General features: G+C 38.6%; 2 protein-coding genes across 7 annotated transcripts in view; both read left to right on the top strand.

Annotated features, from left to right (window-relative positions):
• The first annotated feature begins 4,028 nt into the window (after positions 1–4,028).
• Positions 4,029–23,665, top strand: part of LOC127108269 (uncharacterized) — a 42,067-nt gene continuing 22,430 nt past the window's right edge. Inside the window, exons 1-8 of one of the 6 annotated variants that reach the window (XM_051045716.1) lie at positions 4,029–4,240; positions 5,941–6,066; positions 6,242–6,382; positions 6,475–6,811; positions 7,305–7,380; positions 7,550–7,992; positions 8,490–8,744; positions 11,073–11,327. In XM_051045716.1, coding sequence (XP_050901673.1) covers positions 6,064–6,066; positions 6,242–6,382; positions 6,475–6,811; positions 7,305–7,380; positions 7,550–7,992; positions 8,490–8,744; positions 11,073–11,327 — 1,510 coding nt within the window. In that variant the 5' untranslated portion in view covers positions 4,029–4,240; positions 5,941–6,063. Of the gene's footprint in view, positions 4,241–5,940; positions 6,067–6,237; positions 6,383–6,427; positions 6,812–7,304; positions 7,381–7,549; positions 7,993–8,489; positions 8,745–11,072; positions 11,328–23,665 lie in introns of those variants that run through there. The other 5 variants (XM_051045712.1, XM_051045713.1, XM_051045714.1 and 2 more) reach the window with 5 other exon arrangements.
• On the top strand, positions 12,927–21,852 carry LOC127108270 (uncharacterized). The gene is made up of 3 exons (XM_051045718.1): positions 12,927–13,008; positions 16,730–16,794; positions 20,187–21,852. The coding sequence occupies exon 3, from the start codon at positions 20,189–20,191 to the stop codon at positions 21,635–21,637; it is 1,449 nt and encodes a 482-aa protein (XP_050901675.1). The 5' UTR covers positions 12,927–13,008; positions 16,730–16,794; positions 20,187–20,188; the 3' UTR covers positions 21,638–21,852.

Here is a 23,665-nt window from a genome sequence, read left to right as displayed (position 1 = left end):
GCGTTCGATCATATTGCGTTTGCTTAATTCGCAATAGTTTTAATCCGTTTGCTTTACTCGGAATTCAGGGGCATACTTCGTATAATTGCTATTGCGCTTGTCAGTAGCTGTTGTAATCGAATAGGATCAGACTCGTTTAGGGAATTGGAATTTTATAGGGATCAATGATAAGTCGGAAGATGATATAGTGGGTTGATTCGTTTCAGCTTATTCAAATAATCACTTTTCATAATCACTTATTTTCTGCATTTTTGTAATTGAACACCAAATCAACCCCCCCATTCGATTACGTTTAATCATTACAAACAAGAATCCTTGAGACGATATCCGAGTTTAATTGTCGCTGTATTACGTTTTTACAAAATTACTCATCAACGACGTTGACTTCTGCTTCTGCTTCTGGGTCGACGTCATCTGAGCACTGTGAGTCAAATTCACCAGATTCATCCTGACTGGTTCTTTGAGATTGTTGAGATGGTATACATGGTTGAAGAGTAATATACAACTTAATATAATTGCAGCCTGAATGTTCATGACTAACAAACATGTATTCAACATCTTCATCATCCCGTACCTTAAGCGAGAAAACTTGCATTGACTGTTCTAAAAAAATATTGGATTTTGATACACGATCTTTGACACAATACCCGATCCTATGCAGGATTGTATTCTTTTTTCAAATGCAAGAAATTTGCATTTATCTTGATCGTAAGTCGAATGGTATCGATGTTTCGAAAACAAAATCCGTATAACTCATACTCGTATGTCTCACAATTGCAGTGAACATTGACACTATATTTCGGTGAAGATGACATTGTAATATTTCTGGTGCAGATGAAAATTAATTTCTTGTTGCAGATGAATGTGTGTTTAGTGTTTGATGTTGATAGTAAGACACTTAAATAGGTAAGTGATTTGTCTCACATGCGAGCTAGTCCGAAGTGATGTGTCACACATGCAAGCTAGTCCGAATGATGTGTCAAACACACAAGCTACTCTGAAGTGATATGTCCAGCATACAAGAGAGAGGAAAGTCACGTGTCACATATGCAAGTACTAGCTCCAAATGAATTAACGCCTCCTTATAATCCTTGTACATGAGCGTCAATCCATTTGGCTACACCATATCTTGCATGCATACAGACCCCGTAACCAAGCATTCAGACCTAGGTGTGTCATGCATGTGTATATGGAGGCGCCAATTTGAATGGCGACACCATGTACAAAATGTACATGGGCGCCAATTCATTTGGCTACCACATGCAAACACATTTTTCTATGCTCCACACTTTTTTCTATAAATATGAAGGTAACTCTAACACTTCTTCCACACCATCACTCACTACTTCCTCTACAACATCAAATGTTCATCTGTAACAACCTCTTTCATCTCCGACAAGATGTCTATCCTCACAATGGGCGAATCGCACAGAGGAACAATTGCAAACATAACAACTTATATAAGTGTTTTATTGTTTTACTATTTGTATAGAGTGCCTTTTAATAGAGTACCTTTTAATAACATATCAACTTAGTAAAGTATTTTCTTGTTTCTTTTATAGGATGTTTCAAGGTTCCGTACTCGGGTCCACGAATATGTCCACATGGACTCGATGATTCGACCATATGTTGAACTCGCCGGTTTTGGACATATAAGCAAAATTATGTCTTGGTCGGTGGATAATAAATTCATTCTTGCTTTATGCGAAAGATGGCGTCCCGAGACACACACATTCTGGTTTCCAACCGGTGAGTGTACCGTGACGTTTGAAAACGTCTACATGCTTTTGGAACTGCCTATTGAAGGTAAAGTTGCAAATGGTAAAACCAACTATGCGAATTCAATTTGCATGGACCTCTTGGATACTTATTTGTTAGATGATAACTCAAGAGGTCAAGGTATACTCCTTTCACGCCTTAAGTCATATTATAACAATTTACATTTAGATGAGCATTCTACCGAAGAGGCTCGAATAATAAAAACTAGGTGTTACATTATGCTTTTAATTGGTTCTTTTTTATTTCCCGAAGGAAGTGGTTCTAGTATGCATGTTATGTATTTACCTTTACTAAGACATGTAGATAAAATAAGAAGTTATAGTTGAGGATCCGCTTTTCTGGCATATCTTTATAGTTTTTTGTGTAAAAATTCACACAATGACACATCTACATTTTCTGGATGTGCTATTTTTCTCCAAGCATGAGGTTGGTCAAGACTACCGTCCCTAGCGCCCGTCAACAACAACGCTTTCACATTCCCGTGTGCACAAAAGTAAGTTCTTTAAAATGCTATATATTTACTTACTTTAATGATTATTATCTCTAACTATTATTTTTACCTTTTTGGTGCAGATGGTCGACACGTGGTATGGGTTATAACAGATGTCTTAGACATTGTATTACCCAATATCGCAATCTCTTAGATCACCTTCGACCGACAGACGTATGGATAATAACCTCATTATTTTGTTATAATTTGTTAACTTCTTCTACCAAGTTTATAATCTAAGTTACTTTCACATTTCTGTTCATTTGTCGTCCATACCTAAATTTGGATCATGACCATGAAGTCAACGAAGAAGACGTAACCGTATGGACTGCATGCACATCGATAATAAGATTCACAACTATGGAGATGCACAACAATGATTGTGTGAAGTTGCAGTTCGGTATGCTTCAACACATCCAAAATCCCCCAACAAGCCTATGAGAATGGCATTTGCGCAAAGTTAACGACCAATGGAACTTCAATCCATGTCAAAGCTTCGCAAGACTTGAGTGTCGCAAATGGAAGCACCGCCATGACCATGTCTTAACTGACGCAGTGATGCCAAATGAAGAAAAACCAAGTCGTACTTATATGGCTTGGTACATATCGATTGATTTTGAGTTCATCGTCGAGGATATGTATCTATACAACCTATGTCAACAAACTTACATACCAGACGCCTCAACATCTAATCCCTAACAACATTGTCAACCCGACTACACACACCCCTTATCCGTCAAACTTTCCGTTCCACAAACATACAACCCTAACATGCCATACACCTAACCACAATACCAAGAGTATACCCCATACCACCAACAACAAATAGATCATCAACCAGAGACCCAACATCGCTTCGCATCCAACACATCACCCTACCAAAGCCGCCTTAGTCAGAACACTCAACGATCATTCAACACCAACCGTCCTTCCTCCTACTATAACCAAGAAGCCCAATCCTCACAAAACTGAAACCTTCAACAACCATATCTATACCAAACACCCCAATAATCTTTCAAACCTTTCCTCGACGCATCATTCACACCCATGTCTCCCTTCAACCGTCCCGGTCGCCCACCAATAAGTCAAACACAACCCAACTACTCTGGCATGGGTCATGAACTCAACTATGGCGATACACCTTTGATGCATACTCAAGACTATGCCGATTTGTCTGACTATTTCAACATGTCATCTCCTATAGTTGGTAGCGATGCTCCTGGCCCCTCAGATGCTCAAACACCAGTGGTGAATCATCAATGCGGGTTAGGATCATGAGTTCGGGTAGCTAGGGGATATGAGATCGGAGGTCGGTTAGGTGATCCCGGTCATCAACATTAAACTTTTTTGTGTAAACAATAATTTATATTAATATCAATTGATCCTATTTCGAAATTATGTATCACGTAGATTGTTTAACAAAAGAATTGCAAAATACACTGATGTGCCAATCCAATTGACGCCTTTTTTCAATTGATACACATAGACGCCAATTGAATTGGTTACACCATGTGCCCTAGCCAATCCAATTGGCGCCTGCACTCTATTTTTAAGAGGAGACGTCAATTGGATTGTCGACTCTTTTTAAAAGTGAGATAGTTTGAAATTTTTTTTAAAAGTAAGATTAGTTTTGTAAAAATTTCCAGAATGGATGACAAGTTGAACAAGTAACTAATATTATATTAAATCGGAAACATTTATTTAATTTTATGGTTATTTTTTTACTTTTCACATGTCAGGGTCAATACGTGTATGTGTTCGACTTTGGCGTACAAAATATATTTTCTCTAATTTTCTCGCGCTTCTTATTACCAATTGTAACATAAAATCGCAGAACCTAACCTAACACAAGATCGCAGAATGTCTCGCACATTTATCCACCGATTCTTCATCGAGCATTCGTGCTGACCTTCTGCTACATTCGCATTTTTCACTGAGCACTTTTCAATTCGTTCAGAATCAATTACTGAGGTATGTGATGATATCACCGATACTGTTATCTAGTAGTTTCTTTGCGGTTATTTTTTGGGTTCAATTCAAGTCAATTTTGCTGGTTCTGAGCACCTGTTTTCTGATTCAATTGATTTTCTGTATCGTTAAGTAGGTTTTAACTTTGCTTAGGGTTTTGATTTTACTGATTTTAACTTTGTTAGATTTTCTATTTGTTGTTACTTGGGTTCTTGGTAGTTTAGTTATCTATTGGGATGCTTTTCAACTTTAATTTCCTACTCATCCATCCACTTTTAGTTTAGTTGTTGTAATTGAATTTAATTCTAAGGGTGTAGATGAATCCTATGTTGTCATTAGCATGCAATAGCGTAACATGCCTATTTTGGACACTTGTGTCCTGGTGTCTTCTCCTCCTCGTGCCTGTTATATTACAGGTTAATCAATCCCGGATAGCGGAGCGGAGCAGCCGGCCCCAAAAGTGGGATAGCCAGAGGACTCTTTGAACTATAGAGCAGCTAAGTTTACAACAATTAGTCATTTGTGGCCCGGTTTTCTTCTCCTCCTAGTGCCTGTTATATACAGATTAATCAATGCTGGATAGCGGAGCGGAGTGGCCGACCCTAAAAGTGGGATAGCGAGATGACCGCTATTTGATATGTATATTATTTTACGAATTCCATGAATAATATTATACATATTTTATGTAAAATATTATATAAATACATAGAAAGAAAAACAAATAACAAGAGACCAAATAAGAGTTAGAAAACCAGAGTAGAAAAGAAGGTAAGAAAATGATAAAAAAAAGAGGGAAAGGAAAGAAGGAAATGGGATGAGGGAAAAACAGGGAAAAGAAAGAAGGAAAAGAAATGAAAGGAAAAAAACAGGGGAAAAGAGAGGAATCTGAAGGATGATAAGGCGGCAGCGATCCTAGAGGGAGGGAGGAAGAACAAGGCTACACACTGTGGAAGGAAGGAGATGTAAGATTTTTCTCTTTTCTTGTGAAAGCTGCGTGAGCGAGAGAAGAAGAGCCAACGAGAGAGAGGAAGATGCTTCTCATGTACTTGTATAACCATGAATAGGACTGGAATAATTGATTGGAACATCATAAACATATTCAACATCATTCGCCAAAAACTACTGAAGACTCAACACCATAATAATCTTGCACTAGTCTGTACTTATATTTTCTTTCATTTCTAGCATGTATGTGTAGGTAGAGAAAATAAATTAGCTGTTACTTTTTACTCTGATTGTTTCACTCTTGATTTTACCACTTAGGCATATTGGTTAAAGCATTATGCATAGGGGGTAATGTGAGATTTGAGTAGGTGTCAAAGGTTTAATTTACCGTGAAATCAAAAAAATTCCAATAGGCTTGAACTTGAATCTGATGGGTATTGTTCTTGGCTTACAGTTGCGTTGAACTTTATATTTCTTTAGTACATCATTTAGTTGACATTTCAATTGTTTGATTGTGATTTACACCCTATTAGTGTCATGTTGTGCTTGTTCTACCTTTGCATAATATTATCTGCCGTGGATGTGATGGTAATTGGATATTCTTTTTTCTTTTAACTTGTTTCCTTTTAGTAAGCTCGATGGACAAATGTATGAAATTTCCAAGAGAAAGCCCAAAGTATAATGTGTGTGTGTATTAAATTAAATCAGTATATGTATTTATATTTATATGTGTATATTGCATTTCTGTTGATTCACAGATTGGATTTTTGTCACAATGCGAGTAAACAAGGGAAAGAAAGGTATACAACTTGGGGCAAAGAAGAAAAAAAGTAATAGGGAACAAAAAGCTGATGCTGAGACACATGTTAAACTGAACAGTGATGGTATATAAATGTTTTATATCTCTGTACTTTTCATACTTCATTGAACTGTAAGTTTGTTTTTCTGGTGATTTAATGTATGTAAGTTTATTGAACTGTTAGTTTTTCCATTATTTGTATTGGTATCTAGTATATACATGTATCTCTACAACTCAACCATTTTTTTTGTTCCTGACAGAGAAGATGTCCAGAGATGATGTTAACAATAGTTCACAGCTCAAACAACCCATACTACCTTCTAGTGGAGAACCGTAAGTTCAGTTTCTTGTTTCAGGAATACTATTGCTCCAGCATAGCTGAGTTGAATTATCAAAAGAAAGTTATCAAAATTTCTACTAGTAATTATACATTTCAATTGATGAAGGTTACTAGATGTTCCAGAAATTATAAAGTGGATGTTCTTCAAAGCAGGGGATTGAGCAAAGTTCCACTTTAAAGCAAGCTAAAAATCAGAAAACAACGATGACAACTATGGACACCGCTGGCAGATCTCTTGTCAAGCATGGTCAACGGAAACAACAATCATTGACAGCTGTGAGTCCAATCCATGTCGGAGGATCTGATCAAATACAACCTTCTACTTTAAAGCAAGCAAAAAATAAAAAAACAACTATGACTACTATAGACACTGCTGGGAGATCCATTCTCCAGCATGGTAAACGGAAACGGCAACCATTTACAGCTGGAAGTTCAATCCACGCGGCAGGATCTGCTCAAATACAACATAACAAGCAAGATCACAGGCCAGGTTTTCAAACATGTTTTGCGAACCATTACTTTTCCATCATTATTGTTCCTCTTTTTGTCACTGCAATCCTCACGTGAGGCCATTGTGATTTTCTTGGTTGCTACATACTGGTTGCACACAACCCACTCTTCTTCCTGCACTAACTAACAAGTTCAAGTTATTACAGTAAAGAGAAGCTTGAGAGTATAAAAAATTAGAAATTAAAGACAGTGTGCATGTTTGTGGAATAGGAATAAGTGATCTAGGTTTTCATTTGATAGCCTTATTGACATACTGTTAATGCTGACTTACCGAGCTTATTAATTTTCCCCCATGTTTCGGGGTATATAAATGTTTCATGTTTCTGTACTTTTCATACTTTGTTGACTTCAAGTTTTTTTTTTCCTTTGGTGATTTAATGTATGTATTTGTGTTTCCATCATTTTTTCTCTTTCTTGGCATCTATTGTATACATTTCTCTCCAGCTGAAAACCAATTTTTTGGTTCTTGATAGAGATAAAGAAGCCCAGAGATAATGTTTACATTAGTCCACAACTCAAACGCCCCATGCTACCTTCTAGTGTAGAACCGTAAGTACAATTTCTTGTTTCAGGAATGCTATTGCTCCAACAGTTGGCTGAGTCGAATTATCAAAAGAAGGAACTTATTGCAATCCTTTTCAGCTATTATAACACATTATATTTACTTCAGTCAGTCATCACAATTTCTACTAATAATTATACTTTTCAATTGATAAAGGTTAGTAGATGTTCCAGACAGTATAAAGTCCAATGCTGAATTGTATCGAGGCAAGTTGAGAAGTTTCAAAACATCGAAGAGAAGCATACAAGATTTTCCGAAGCAGAGGATGGAGCAAAGTTCTACATTAGGGCAAGCAAAAAATCAGAAAACAATGAGGAATACTATAGACACTGCTGGGAGATCCATTCTCAAACAGGGTCAAAGGAAACAACAATCATTGACAACTGGAAGATCAATCCCAGTGGCAGGATCTGCTCAAATACAACATTCTACTTTGAAGCAAGCAAAAACTCAGAAAACAATGAAGACTACTATAGAAACTGCTGGGAGATCCATTCCCAATCATGGTCAAAGGAAACAGCAATCATTTACAGCTGGAAGTTCAAGCCAAGTGGCAGGATCTGCTCAAATACAACATAACAAGCATGGTCGCAGGCCAGGTTTTCAAACATGCTTTGCCAATCTTTACTTGTCCATTATTATTGCCCCTTTCATCAATGCAATCTTCATCTGTGAGGCCATTGTGATATTCTTGGTTGCTACATTCTGGTTGTTAACTACCATCACTATACCACGGTAAAATGATTCAAATCCTGGCTTGTGACTTGGACTAGGCTTTTTAATGCACTGCACACAACCCATCCTTCTTCGTGCACTAACTAACAAGTTCAAATTATTACAGTAAAGAGAAGCTTGAGTATAATAAAATTAGAAATTAAAGAGAGTGTGCATGTTTGAAAATGGAGAAAGTTTGTGGAATAGAAAGAAGTGATTTTACTTTACACATGACAAACTTTGTCTTACTCTTAATACTGTTTTCCCCCCTTATTTTATGTTTTGGGGGTATTATCTCTTATATTATGCTACCGACTTACTGTTATTAGTGACTTACTGAACTTATTAATGGTTTGTTTCATGTGTTGAAAAACCAAACTAGTGGGCCGCTCTATGTTTGGTGGAAGTACCAGTTATTCTGTTCAACTCCAAAAGGACTTTGTTGATCATGGATCATCCACTAAGCAGAAGACTACTCGAAAGTATCCATCAATGTCACTCGGTGATTATTTTAAAAGGAATAAGCAACAACTTGAAGTCGAGGGGGGTATTAACTGTGAAAATAATGGTAATGTTCAGGATGATATTACCTATGGAAGTGATGATGGCAAGAAAACTAATGACAATCCAATAGAAGGTAATACTCCTACTTGTTAACTCGTTTCATCATCATCATCTACATTTTATCATTATCACTTACATTTCATCATTGTCATCACAAATGATAGATATGCATATGCATATGACGCTCTTCTGTTGCTCTCAGGATTATTAGCGTAAAATGTCCCTTAGTAATAATAATAAAAATGTCAGTTTTGACACTCACCCTCAAGCTGGTGAGTTGGTGTTTTCCATTCCGAGCTTGGAAACAATATTTTCAAAGTTGTTACTATTCAGCTCCTTTGTTAGAAGATCTTCAAAGTTGCTTTGTGCGGGAGACATATGGAGTGCATGTTAGGCCACTCTGTCAACTTCAATATGCTTGGTTCTGTCTGGCAGTACTGATTAGGGGCTATGATAATAGTAGACCTGTTATCAGTTATCACAGTAGTGTTTCATACATTCATCCCATTTTATCTTCAAGTCCTCCAAAATGATCTTCAACCATAGTAATTCACATATCCCTTATGTCATTGCCCTGAATTCCACTTCAGCACTAGACCTGGATACCACACTTTGTTTCTTACTCTTCCAAGTCACATTATTCCCACACAGGAAAGTGCAATATCATGTAGTTGATCTCCTATTCACAATTGACCGTTACATAGTCATCGTCATTATATGCTTTATGACCCAGACTTCCATTTCCCTTATACAAATTTTCTCTTCCTGGGGTTCCTTTCAATTATTTCACAATTTTGAGTGCTTCTTGGGAGTGAACCTCCTTTGGTTGGTGCATGAATTGCTTAACTAGGCTTACAACAAAGCAATGTTAGGTCTTGTATGTGATAGATGTATGAGCCTTCCAACTAACCTTCAATACATTTTCCTGTCAACAACAGTCAATATCTTCTGCATTCTGCAACTTCAAATTTTGATCTATTGGTGTACTCGTAAGCTTGCATGCTGCCTTACCCGTTTCTTGTAGAAGATCAATGTTGTATTTTTGTTGGCATATGAAAATCTGTTTCTTGGAGTGGGCCACTTCAATTTCTAACTTCTAAGAAATACTTCAATTTCCCCAAGGTCTTGATCTCAAATTCATTGGCTAGATGTTGTCCTAATCCTAACAGGTATTGCTCATTTTCATCATCACCCTTCACTATAATGTCATCCACATATAATGACAACATCGCTACTCTCCCATGATTTTCTTTGAAGCCTAGACCTATCATGACACAAGTAACCTCTAAAACCACTTAAGCTCACATAAGGCCTTTTTCAACTTACCCCGTGCTGTCAACAGTGTTCACCGTATCCACGGGTATGTTCATGTAGATTTCTTCAAGTTATCCATGAAGGAAAGCATTATTTACATTGAATTGGTGCAAGTTCCAATTGTAATTAGCTGCTAAAGATAAGCACACAAGCATTATTCATTTTTACAACTAGAGCAAATGTCTATGAGTAATCTACTCCATAATTTTGAGTGAATCCTTTGGCTACTAATCTCGCCTTTCAATAGATCCACCAATCTTGTATTTTTAAGTGTGTATTCATTTGTACCCTACACGAATTTTTTCCTTCCATTTGATAGAAGACCCAATTCCCAAGTAATATTCTAATCCAGGTAGAGTGGCTTGTTGGTACATGTTCTGGTATCTTTTCTAGGGGCAATTGAAAGATGTGAATCTTCATAGTTAGTGGTGGTGGTATTGAGCTGAATTTTGGTTTCTTATGTTGTATTGGACTGTATTCTGGTTGCCTATGTAAGGTTGGGCTAGACTCTGGTTTGCATGCATGAGGAAAATCAGAAGTTAGTTTGAAATGCCAAGTGGCAGGATCTACTCAAATACAACATAAAAAGCTAGACCATAGGCCAGGTTTTCAAACATGCTTTTCCAATCATTACTTGTCCATTATTATTATCGCTCCTTTCATCACTACAGTCGTCATTTGTGAGGCCATTGTGATGTTGGCTGCTACATTCTGGTTGTTGACCACTATTACTATACTATGGTTCAAAACCTGGCCTGTGATTTGGACTAGGCTTTTAATTGCCCTGTACACAACCCATTCTACTTCCTGCATTAACTAAGAAGTCCAAATTATTAAACTACACTAAAGAGAAGAAGCTTGAGAGTATAATATAATTGGAAATTAGAGAGATCTGCATGTTTGAAATGGAGGAAGTAGTGATATTGCTTTTTGTATGGTAAACTAATTGACTTACTGCTAATACTGTTCTTTCCCCTATTTTATTTTATATTTTGGGGTATTGTCTCATGCTACTCTACTGTCTTACTGTTAATACTGACTTACTGAACTTTGTTATTCTGTTTCATGTGTTGAAAAACTAAACTAGAGGATCGCAGTCATTTCGGTGGATTAAGCAATCGATCTTCTGCTCCGTTCCAAAAGGACCATATTGATCATGGACCATTCAAGAAGCAAAAAACTACTCGAATGTGTCCATCAATGTCACTTGATGATTATTTCAAAATATATAAGCCACAAGTTGTGGGTGATATTAACTATGAAAATCATGATGGTGATGTTGAGGGTGATATTAACTATGGAAATGACGGCGGTGAGAAAACTAATAACAATCCAATGGAAGGTAATATCTGTAAGACCCCAATTTTGGGCCCTAAGATCCCTCATGGCCCATATCATTCATATCATAACCTCAAGGATCATTGCATGCCTTTGTCCCCTTCTAGTGGATAGATTGCCTTGTGGGTTTGTTTCTTGATCACCAAGCATACTCTGCATTTGTATATCTTTGCTTTCATATGTTTATCATTCAAAAAGTACAAAAATATTGTCAGTCTAACCTTGTTGCTTGCAGTGGAAGCAATCATCAGCAATTAGGTCAAAGACAGTCATTGATCAGTCAAAGCAATGGATGGTGGCCATTCTTGCAGAATTTGGGCACCATGATCATTAATCAAAAGTTCATACAACTTGGGACATCATTTGAAGTCAAGTTCTCAAGGAATTAGGGTTTGGAATTCATCAGAAGTGGTCCAATCACCCAAAACCCTAGAAAAGTCAAACTTGGTCAACTGTTGATTTAATCAGTGATTTGATGGATAGAATTGATTTGAAGAAGTGCATTCATGCTTATATAAGCCTCATATATCATGTCCAACCTCATCATGGAAGAAAATCAAGTCAATCAGAAAATTTTCCAGAAATAGAAAGTGGACCTGTAATTTCAACTGCCAAAAATGGAAACTTCTTGATCTTAAACTTGCATCATGATACAAGCTCCAAATGAATTTTTGCCCAACATGAAAGTTGAAGATCTTGTCTTCCCATTTTCAAAAAGTCCAAGAACATCAAAATCCCATGTGTGGTTGTCAAGATATGATCAAATCATTTTCACCAATTTTTGAACTTCAACAAGCCATAACTCTCAAACCATAAGGCCAAATTTGGTGGGGTTTTTTTCCTACAAACCACATTTTTCATCCTCTTTCCAAAAATATAAATTTCATGACCTAAAACCCTACCATTCAAAATGGCATTTTTGGACCAATTCCTTCAAAATTCAAAGTTTGACCAAACTTTGACTTTTTGATTTATGGACTTTTTCACCATTTTGCCAATTGGGAAATGTTCCATATATCATTTATGATTTGTTCCAAGCCTAAAACCATCATCATACCACCATTTTCCCATCATTTTGAATCAAATTGCAAAATTGACAAAATTGGCAATTGGCTTCACAAAAGCAAATATAGTACAGCATTTTCTGTACAACCACAAGCAGCATTGTGTTTGGCCTGCTAGCAGCCTTTCCAGCCCATTTGTGCAGACAAACACACCCACCATTTTCACTTGTTCCACAATTAGCAATTTGCAAAATGATCATTACACACAAAACCAATTTACCACATGATTAAATGATGATTAACAGATGATATTTAAGCCTTCATTTTCTGTTTCCAACCCTAGTTCTAAGCAGCCACCAACCAGAAAAGCTCACTCTCTCATTTTTGCATTTGTGGCCTTTGGCAATTTTTGCTCGAAATCTCCAAACCACTTGAACATTCCTTCATGTTTCCATCATCTAACCACCATTAAGAGTCATTCCTGATCATAAGATACTGACTGGAATAGCATTGCAAGGTCTGCATTTTCATGAGTCCAACAATGGTAGTTTTCGGTTCTGGGATTTCTAAGAGTTGCTGAGCTTCAAGCTACCCTCCAACCATCATTCCAAACTAAGGGCTTCATCTGTTTGAGCTTGTAACCATCAAAGCAGCTCTGCTCCACATTTTCTTCCAAAACAAGTAAGTAACTCAATCTGCACCATTCACCAAATTACAAGATGTTTTAGATAGGTTTTGGTATGTTTGTGCCACTGCAATTTGTTTCATGTAATATGGTTTTGCATTGAGTGATAGATCTGCTTTGCAAATTTTTGTGTCCATGCTTGTTTTGCTCGAGCTGCTTTAATCATGATGAATTAGAGGAAGTGGACACTACATTCTTTTTGTTTGGTGTATGAGGATGTTGTTAGCATATGTGATTTTGATTTCTGAGCACATTGATTTTTTCGAGCTTATGATGATGAATATATGCAGTTATGCTCAAACCCTAGAACTATGCCTAGATTTCCCATGTTTGTGTTGGTTTGGTTGTTAGCTGATATTACTTAGTGATGAGGTTACATTGCATTGTTTTATGGTTGATGCTTTGATGATGATAAACATGAATGTGCTGTCATACTGTGCTATGCCTTACCGTTTGAAATCTCCTAAACTTGCTCATAATATCCATGCTGTTTTGTGCTGTTGTTTGTTTTGTTGGGATGTTTGATGAACACATGAATACTTTGCTACTATGCTGAATCTCAATTGATTATGATTGATTTCCATTGCCCTGCTGTTCAAACCTAACCATTGCCATGAAAACATGTGAGTTGTGTTGAATATTGTTGTTTGTACTTGTTGCTATGCTAACTGGCCATGCTGTAAACTGATGATGACTTTATGCTGTTGTTCAAACCATCCTGTCCAGAATTTCATGCTCATGTTTGTTTGTTGCTGAACCAACTGCCTGCTAAACCCTGATGCAGTTTTTGAACCTTATGACCATGCCTAGGAAATCCATGAGAGTTATGTGGTATGTTGCTGTTGCTTGATGTACATTATGCTAGACTGTTGGTTGTGTTGCTCAAAACTTGTTTGATGTTGATGAGCCATGAAACATGATGATGATTGCTTGCTGCAATTTAGGGAACCCTGCATAGTAATGTTCCTGCTTGTGTTGTTTTGGTGCTTTTGACATAAAGCACATTGAGTTTGTCTTGCTTCTTGCTTAATGATGATGATTACATGATGATTGATGATTGGATGATATGTTGAATGCTATGGTTGTTTGTATTTGCTGCATGATGTTGATGCTACGCGTGAACCATTGCCATGCTGCTGTGTGTGTATGTTGGAATTTATTTGTAAGATGATGAACTTGCTGGAAATATCATGAAGCTTGCCCTGCTGTTTTGAACTTCCCCAGGAAAACCACATGTCATGTATTACATGCTGTTGTGTGTTTGTTGATTGAATTCGATTGGATGTTGTTAAACCATGATGCTATACCATGCTAATAAAACCCTGCTGCTATTTTGCTATCTTAATATGCCTAGGTTTTCATGCTTATGTTGTGTGTTTTGGTTGAATCATTTTTGTTTGATATGGCTGGATATGATGAGTGCTGTTGAACCAATTACTTTGTCAAGAAAATCTCATAAAGTATGCTTATGCTGTGTTGGTTGGTAATGCAATGCTGTTGTATGCTGGTCGAGTTCTGTGTAGATGTTTGAATGAAAATGCCTTGGCCATGCTGTTAATAAACCATGATTATGATGATGACATCATACTGCTGTCTTGCAAAACTTCCTTGTCCAGAATTTGCTCATGATCTTGTTGGGATTGTATGCTATATGAGAAACCTAGTATTGCATGAAAACCCATAAAACTCAAGTTGATTGACTGCTGTTATGTGTTTTTGCTCAAAACCTGTTGATTTTTATGATGGACTTGGATGATGATTACTTGCTGCAGTCTAGGAAACCATGCCCATAACCTTTTCCTGCTTGTGTTTGTTTTGTTGTTCATGTCATGAATGACATTGTTACCACCTTAGTGTTTGCATAATGGTTGCATGATAATGTATGGACCTACTGCTGTGCCAATGTCATGCTGTTATGTGCTGTCGTTTATTTTGTTGCTGTTATGAAACCTCACTGCAGTTTAAAAAACCCTCATGAATTGCATTTGAATGCTGTTGATTGCTTGATGAGTGAACCTTGCCATGAATGTTGCTGTTGTTGCTCAGAATTTGCATGAAGTTTGTATGGTTGTATGCTGCTAAATGATATGCGTTTATTTGCTTGCTTGGTCGGTCGTAGGATGTTGCTTGAAGCTTGCTCTTATGAGCTGGACATGATACCAATTTGCCATGCTTTTGTTTGTTTTGTTTCATGATGATAACATTGAGCAATGCTTTGGCTGCTGTTAGAAACCCTAAGGGTTTATGTGAAAACCAGATTTTTTGAACCATTGGCCATGTTACTGTTTTATTGGCTGAGAGCCAATCAAAACATTTCGTTTTGTAGGGCCAAAACGCAGCACTTCAATAAGTGACTGCAGAATTACACATTTGCCATCGTTGACCCTTCCTTTGACCAATATTCCATGCCTTTTGTTCAAATTTTGCATCCAATTATCACTCAACTTCACCAATTATTTTCTCATTCAATTTTCACTCAAAAATTATGATTTTTTTTGCATAATGATCACAAAGATGTCTTCTATTTTATGGTGAATTTTAATTAATTTTCCATTGGCTGGTTTTTCATTGATAATTATTTTTTTGACAAGTATGCCAAATTGATACACATTGCCATTCCAATTGTGAAATTCTCATGTTGCATCCAATGAGCTTGAAATTTTTTGTGGTTGATCTACACACATTGACCTTCATTTCCATATAAAGTTTGTGCATTTATCATTTGTGGACTGAGAGTTATGATTTCTTGAAGTCATGTGTTGCATTTGGTGTCACAACATGATCATGCATTTTCCCTAATTTTGTTCACATGTTTCCTCTTATCCAATTGACCCCAAATTTTGCATGAATCATCCTTTGTATGTCTATTTCATGTATGAATCTTCTTGGAATTAATCTTGCTGTTTTCCATTTATGTGAGAATTTTCTTCCATGCTTGTTCATTTGTTGACTTCATGTGATACACATTGCCAAATCTTTTGTGAAATTCTCAAATCTTATCACATGACCATGAAATTTCATATGTGATAACTAGACATCTCAAGCTTTGCATTGGTGTTAATTTCATTCATTTCTCTTCTGTTTTCAAATTGATATGATTTTTTGAAGTTGACCTATGTTTGTTGACTTTCACCATGCTTACTTGAATTTGGTTTAACTTCATGAATTTCATTGACTGCCTTCCTCTCATCCAAATGCCATGAAATTTTGCATGTATACCATGTTAGATGTTAGGATTGAGTGTGATTTATTTCATGATTTTTGAAAATGTTTGAGTTGACTTTTGATTGAAGTCTTTGCTGTTGACTTTTGCATGCTTCCTTTGCTATGCTTTGCATTCTTTTGCATATGAAATGACCTTGATGCATGATATAAGTTTGAATCCAATTGTGTTTACCTTCCTACATGATTGATTTTGACTTTGATTGAATATTGCTTGCTGCCTTGGCCTTTTTCTTTCATCTTCGACCCTAGGCTAGCCCTAGTGGTCTTGTAAGCTTACAATTGAGCTGTCTGTTTCAGGTTCAGCACCCATGCTTTAAGGATCACTCAAATGTGATTGAATTTGATTGTTTGCCACATGCTAACTCTTGTTTTGTAGGTGACTCATACTTGAGTCTTTGTGCCTTGCACAATTGGTCCCTCTGTGTGACCATTGGTTCATTTTCTTTTGCTTTTGACTGTCGACTTGTTTGCTAATGAGTTTGACTTTTGCAGGTGCTTTAGTTGCTTAAGTTCTTTGAACTTGCTTGCTTGCTTTGCTTTTTAGCATTTGCTTTGAGGTATAAATACTTCTTCTTCATGTAGTCTGGAGACCCGGTCTGTTATTTGACCGGGCAAACTGTCTGAAGTCCTCCTTAAGAGGCAATGCCTGTGTTTGTTTAAAATTGTCCCAAGCAGGAAAAGTCCTTCAAGTAAGGCAATTGGTGGAAGGTAGGGATAAGAAATCTATCCCCCACTATTCAGTGTGTCCTCTCTTTGCTCCCACTACCTGTTTGAAGCAATGAGATAAATACCCAAGATCTAATCGAGTCAATAATGTGGAGAGAGTTCCTACTTTCTGAACTCCCACACTTTCTTTGATGCTCTCTCTAGATCTGAGATTGAAGCAATGAGGCACACCCCTCATCTCCTTTTCATCTGCTTCACCTGAGCCCCTCAATGGCCAGGTTAAGAGCGACACTTACCTATTACAGTGGGCTGTTAAAGTCAAACCCTCTTGTGTGAGCCCCCCATTGTTTGGCTATAGAGTGTGCTGTTTGTTATTCATTGATTGATTGATTGCTTCATATGTACTTGCTTGCCCATATGCTATGCATTTATCATCATCATCAATTGCCATTAGTGCATGATCATCTCATTTGTTTTGTGATGTTATCATTGTTGTTTGCCCATTGAGGAGAATTGTAAGTCCATCTCTTTTGGCCTTTGCTCCTATGATATGGAAGGATAGAGTGTAAGACCTCATTGGTCACTCATATCTTCTGTTTATCCGTTTGTATGTGAGGTTGCAGTTATAAGTCCCTGTAAGTTGGCATCTGTTATCCTGTGATCATGATTTGATCTGTTTGGTTTGTATGTGAGGTTGCAGTTATAAGTCCCTGTAAGTTGGCATCTGCTTTCCTGTGATCATATTGTTGCTTTTGTTCTTGTATGTGAGGTTGCAGTTATAAGTCCCTGTAAGTTGGCATCTGCTTTCCTGTGATCATAGTTTGTTTATCTGTTTGTGTGAGAGGTTGCAATTATAAGTCCCTGTAAGTTGGCATTTGCATACCTGTGATCATATTGTTGCTCTTGTTCTTGTATGTGAGGATCCATTGTAAGTCCCTGTGATGTGGCATTGGATTTCCTGTGAGCATACTGTGGAGTTAACCTAAGTCCAGATAGATTGGCAGTTAACTTCCATATTTCATCTTTTTTTTTCCTTTGAGGAGATCGGTGTAAGTCCATTGAGTGGCATCTGATATCCTGTTCTATTTTAGGAGACTGGTGTAAATCCATTTGTTGGTATCCGGTATCCGCTTTTTTTTCTTTTCCTGTGGAGATTAGTGTAAGACCATTGAGTGGCTTCTGATATCCCGTTTTGTTTTAGGAGATTGGTATAAGACCATTGATTGGCATCCGATATCCGCCTTTGCTTTGTTTGTTTGTTATTATTAACTGCTATTCCAAAGGACACACTTGAATCATCTGCTATATGATTTCAAGAAGTGAACCTTCCAAGAAGTTTTACTATCCATCCCTCATCCATTCATCATTCATTACGTCTTAGAACCTTTTCACACTATACCTTTTAAATTTTGACATAAGTGTTGTGCAAACATCTTCATGTTTTTCTAACTAAAAACCTGGACTCAAGTCCTTGACCTTTTTCCAAACTTCATTTCATAATACTTATTTGAATTGATCTTAATCATATTTTGACTTCATTTTCATAATCATAATCAGTAACTCCACTCATTCACTTGTTTTGGCTTTGTCCATTAATCTTTTCATACATGAGCTATAGGTTTGATTTATCTTAGTGGTTGATGTTAATCTCACCTTCTGTCTTTAGTGATTGAATTGTAAGTCTTCCTCGCCTATTATAGGGTTAACCCCTCTCTGGCCAGTTGAAGCTGTTCTCACATGGTGGACGTTGTTGTTTGTATAAGGTTGAGTTTTCTCCCGTGGATAACGTAAGACCTAGGGTTTGTGTTTAAAATTGAACCTAACCCACTTTTGGAAATCTTTTAGCCGAACTACGGCGTTCTGATCCTTACCTTTGATGGAAGGTACGTAGGCAACGGGTTCATCCGTTCGAACCCAATACCCAATAATAATAAACTTGTATATTCTTTTCTCATCATCCCAATCATGTTTGTACAATCTTTATGTCATAACAAATAATAATTTTTGCATAACAAGTGTGAAAAGGGCTCCCTAGGAGTACCTAGGACGTAGTGGGTGCCTAACACCTTCCCATTGCGTAATTTACCCCTTACCCAGAATCTCTGATCTTTTTATTAGTTTTCTACGTGTAAAACTTCTTAGGCTTTTGTTCGCTTTTTAGCCAATCCTTTGGATAAATAAAAGTGCGGTGGCGACTCGAAAATTTCATGTATCTCTTAGCTTATGATTTAATCGATAGATCATATAGCGACGAATACACCGCTACAGAAAAGTGGCGACTCTGCTGGGGATCGAACCCAGAATCCTTGGTTGTATTGCCTACTTTTCACCCTTGTTGTGATATATGTTATTATTTGTTATTTGACATATTTTTGTACAATTTGGGATCACTGTATTGATTGTAATGTGTGAATTGCTTGATATACATTTGCTGTTTGCTTTGGTGATCTGTGAGATGAGTTCTATACCCGAACTCGAGTGCTCTCTAGGATAGGAGAATGGCATAGTCTTGTCGACTGGTGTGGAGTAGTCCTTAGCCAGTTGACTTGCGAGCCCATTCACTTGGTGGAGGTCATGTTGAACTAATAATGTCACACAAGTTATTTGTGGTTAGGCATTATTCTTTCAATCATGTTCCGCAGAAGCCAAGGACCTTAGTTTACCAAACCCATCTTGGCCTATTTTTTAGGACCGTAGTGCGGAGGTCGTTCAGATGTCAGTTCTGATGCGATTGTCACGCGATACTACACTCATAAGAGTTTCTCTTGAGAATATTCTTGGAATACGAGTATTCGTTCCTCCGATAATATTCGAAAGATGGAACGATGATTATGGGAACCTCTGATAGAACATGTCTGGCAGGTTTAAACCCTAGTACACTCCCTTTGGGTGGTTCTTAACCGAGACTCCATGCTCGTGACTCTCAACAAACCCGTGATTCGTGGTTGAGTCGTTCAAACATTGTTAATATCAATGGATCCCGGATCAGGTGTAAAACCTAAATCCACCAAAGCGGCTGGTTGATATTAAGAATGTCTGAACCGGTTCATGTACCGTTAATATCAATGGAACTTGGGTGTCGATAAGGTGAAAACCTAAATCCACCAAAATGGATGATTGATATTAGGGATACATAGAGCTTTCCCACGACCTTTGTTTGGTGTGCTTTGCTTGATCCTTGAGTGTGTTTGTTGCATTCATGCATTCACGCATTCATCCGCATTCATGTCATCAAAAGAGAAAATTTTCAAGGAACTTAAAGGGTTATTTGCAAAATTTTCAGACATGGAAAGACCGAAAAGGCATACAAAGAAGTACAGCTTTAAGCAGCCTGATGTAAAAGAGTTAAGGAATCTGACATCATATGTATTAGATCCCTTGGGTTTCAAGGCTCGATATGGGAAGCTTCTGCCGTTGCTGACTACTCAAGTGGATGAGGGATTGATGAGCACTCTTGCTCAGTTCTATGATCCGCTCTATCATTGCTTCTTATTTCCGGACTTCCAGTTGTTGCCAACTTTGGAAGAATACTCTCACCTTATTGGGATTCCTATTCTGGATCAAGTGCCGTTCAGTGGCTTAGAGAGTATTCCATCTGCTCGAGAGATTTCCAGCTTGTTGCACATAGATGAAGATCTGATTAGAGCTAATCTGACTACCAAAGGCGGAATTCAGGGTTTTCCTTCCGAGTTCCTCATTGCTCAAGCCACTTTCTATGGGAAGGCCATGAGTGAGGATGCCTTTGAGGCTCTGTTCGTTTTGCTTATCTATGGATTGGTGCTGTTTCCCAACTTTGACAAGTTCGTCGATATGAATGCCATTAGGATCTTTTCAGTTCTTAATCCGGTTCCGACCTTGTTGGGTGATGCATATGTTTCCTTGCATCTGAGGAATATGAAGAATGGAGGAGTCATTGTCTGCTGTTTACCCCTGCTGTACAAGTGGTTTATTTCGCACTTGCCGCAGACAGTTGCTTTCAAGGAGAACAAGGGATGTCTACGGTGGTCTCAGAGACTCATGTCTCTCACCAATGATGATATCACCTGGTATGATCGCGTGTACGATACCGTTCAGATCATTAACTCTTGTGGTGAATTCCCCAATGTGCCTCTTCTTGGTACATGTGGTGGGATTACCTACAATCCTACGCTTGCACGTCGTCAGCTTGGGTTCCCCCTAAAGGATAAACCCCATAACATTCTGTTAGAAGGTGTATTCTTTCAGGAGGGTAAAGATCCCCAAGGCCTGAAAGCCAGATTTGTCCGCGCTTGGCGCAATATTCGCATAAAGAGTAGGAATGAATTGGGTCCAAAGAACTGCATTGCTTTGGAGCCATATACCTCTTGGGTCAGACAGAGGGCTGCTACCTACTTGATGCCATACGATCATCCGAGACCTACACTGTTGGATGTGGCTGGGCCTTCAACCCTCCCTACCCAACGTGTAGAGGAGTTGAGAGAAGAAGACCTTTCGCGTGCCTGGATCCGCGAGAGAGAGGAATTGCTGCAGCAGCTTAAGGAGAAGGATGATATGATTGAATTTCTCGAGCACCGAGTGATCGACGATCCGAACGACACTTGGACTTCTCTGCTTCCTCAGTCATCCAAATTCTGGAAAAGGAAGTATGATCAACTTGCAAAGGAGAAGGCTGATATGGAGGCTGCCTATGAGAGAGAGATCAAGAAGTTGTACACTTCTCGTCTTCCGGCATCCCGAGCTAATAGGGATCCATAGGATGTCATTTACCTTTCCTCTTTGTAATATTTAAAAGAATGCTGTACTTCTTTGTCTTAATATTTTGAATGAAAATATTTTCCATGAGCAATTAAAATGTTTAAAATTCAAAATATTGCAAATGTACCCTAAGGGTTCCTTGAAAATTAAAGCATTTGCACAAGCATTTCATGCATCATTCTTGCATAAACAGGTACCCATCTTTTCTGGTCTTCCGGTTCTAACCTCTGCTCTTCATTTATTTTGAAGACAAGCTGACTCACCGGTATTATACGAGAGTCAACTCTGCAAGGATCATGGAGCAATTGGAACAAGAGAATCAGACTCTGAGGGATGAAGTCGCCAGACTTGGCGCATTGATGGAGCAACTTCTTGCTGCCCAGAATCAGCCCGCTCCCCAACAGCCAGCAACTCCCGTTCAGCGGACGGTTATCTCTGAGATAGCTACTTCGTCGGTGCCTGTTAGTGCCCAGCAGCCAAATGCCATGCCTCCCGGTTTTCCTTGGGGGATGCCTCCCGGCTTCATGCCTGATCTGCCAGCTCCCACCTTTGCACAAATGCCGGCATCTAGCCCGGTCCCTATTCCTGTTCCTCCTGTCGTGCATACCATGCCGAGGGTAGACGACACCATTTATCACTCTGAAGCGTCTGAGGGCTCAGATGTACATGAGAAAATGGATGCAATGAACGACCAATTCCTTGAGCTGAGGAAGGAATTGAGAACTCTCCGTGGCAAAGATCTCTTCGGCAAGTCAGCAGCCGAACTTTGTCTAGTTCCCGGTGTGAAAATACCAGTCAAATTCAAAGTCCCAGACTTTGAGAAATATAAAGGGAACACCTGTCCTTTGGCACACTTAGTCATGTATGCCAGAAAGATGTCCACGCAGACAGACAACGATCAGCTCTTGATCCACTATTTCCAAGACAGCTTGTCTGGTGCTGCTCTCCGTTGGTACATGAGCCTGGACAGCGTCAACATCCGATCTTTCAACGACCTTGGCGAAGCTTTCGTCAAGCAATATAAATACAACGTTGACATGGCGCCTGACAGAGATCAACTCAGGTCTATGTCACAAAAGGACAAAGAGACGTTCAAGGAGTACGCCCAGAGATGGCGTGAGCTGGCAGCTCAAATCACTCCACCATTAGAAGAGAAGGAGATGACCAAGATCTTTCTGAAGACTCTTGGGTCATTTTACTATGAGAGAATGGTGGCCAGCGCTCCCTCTGATTTCACCGAGATGGTGAACATGGGGATGCGTCTTGAAGAAGGCGTCCGTGAAGGACGGTTGTCTAAAGATGATGGTTCTTCCTCTAAACGGTATGGAGCGTTTAAGAGGAAAGAAGGTGAAGCTCATGCTGTGCAGTCTCAGCCGAAACATCGAAGACCCTCTGTTCAGAGGAAGCCTGCACATCATTCCAAACATCAGCATCAGGTAGCTAGTGTGGCGCCTGTATTCAAGGATAATGCTCAACAGTATCAGCATCAGCAGCAATATCCACAACCGCAATATCAACAGCAACAGCAGCGTCCACAGCAACAGGCTTACCAGCCTCGTGGAAGTACAACCAACCAAGCAAATGTGAACTATGATAGGAAGAAGGTCAGCTTCGACCCGATTCCGATGACATATACAGAGCTTTATCCCTCCTTGTTGGAGAGAAAGTTGGTTTCACCCAGGGATCCTCCTGCAATTCCTGCCAATCCGCAATGGTGGTACAAACCAGACCAGCATTGTGTCTACCATTCCGGTGCTCCGGGCCACAACGTTGAGAACTGTTTCCCGCTGAAGAATAAGGTTCAAGACCTCATGAGAAGCGGAATTCTGAGTTTTGAAGACTCAAACCCTAATGTTACCAGGAACCCATTGCCTTCGCATGGGAAGTCTGTGAATATGATCCAAGAAGACCTTGGGAAGTACAAAGTGAAGTATGTCAGTCATATCCGGCAGTCATTGGTTGGATTACATAAGATGCTGTGTCAGCACAGTTATTTGAAGCATAACCATGACCAGTGCCGCGTCTGTT

This window comes from Lathyrus oleraceus, chromosome 7, assembly GCF_024323335.1.
Source record: "Lathyrus oleraceus cultivar Zhongwan6 chromosome 7, CAAS_Psat_ZW6_1.0, whole genome shotgun sequence".
NCBI classification, from domain to species: domain Eukaryota; kingdom Viridiplantae; phylum Streptophyta; class Magnoliopsida; order Fabales; family Fabaceae; genus Lathyrus; species Lathyrus oleraceus.
This window is presented reverse-complemented; position numbering and strand designations above follow the sequence as displayed.

Excerpts from the sequence above, each read along its gene's own strand:
- LOC127108270 (XM_051045718.1), top strand. The coding sequence starts at position 20,189 with ATGGAAAGACCGAAAAGGCATACAAAGAAGTACAGCTTTAAGCAGCCT.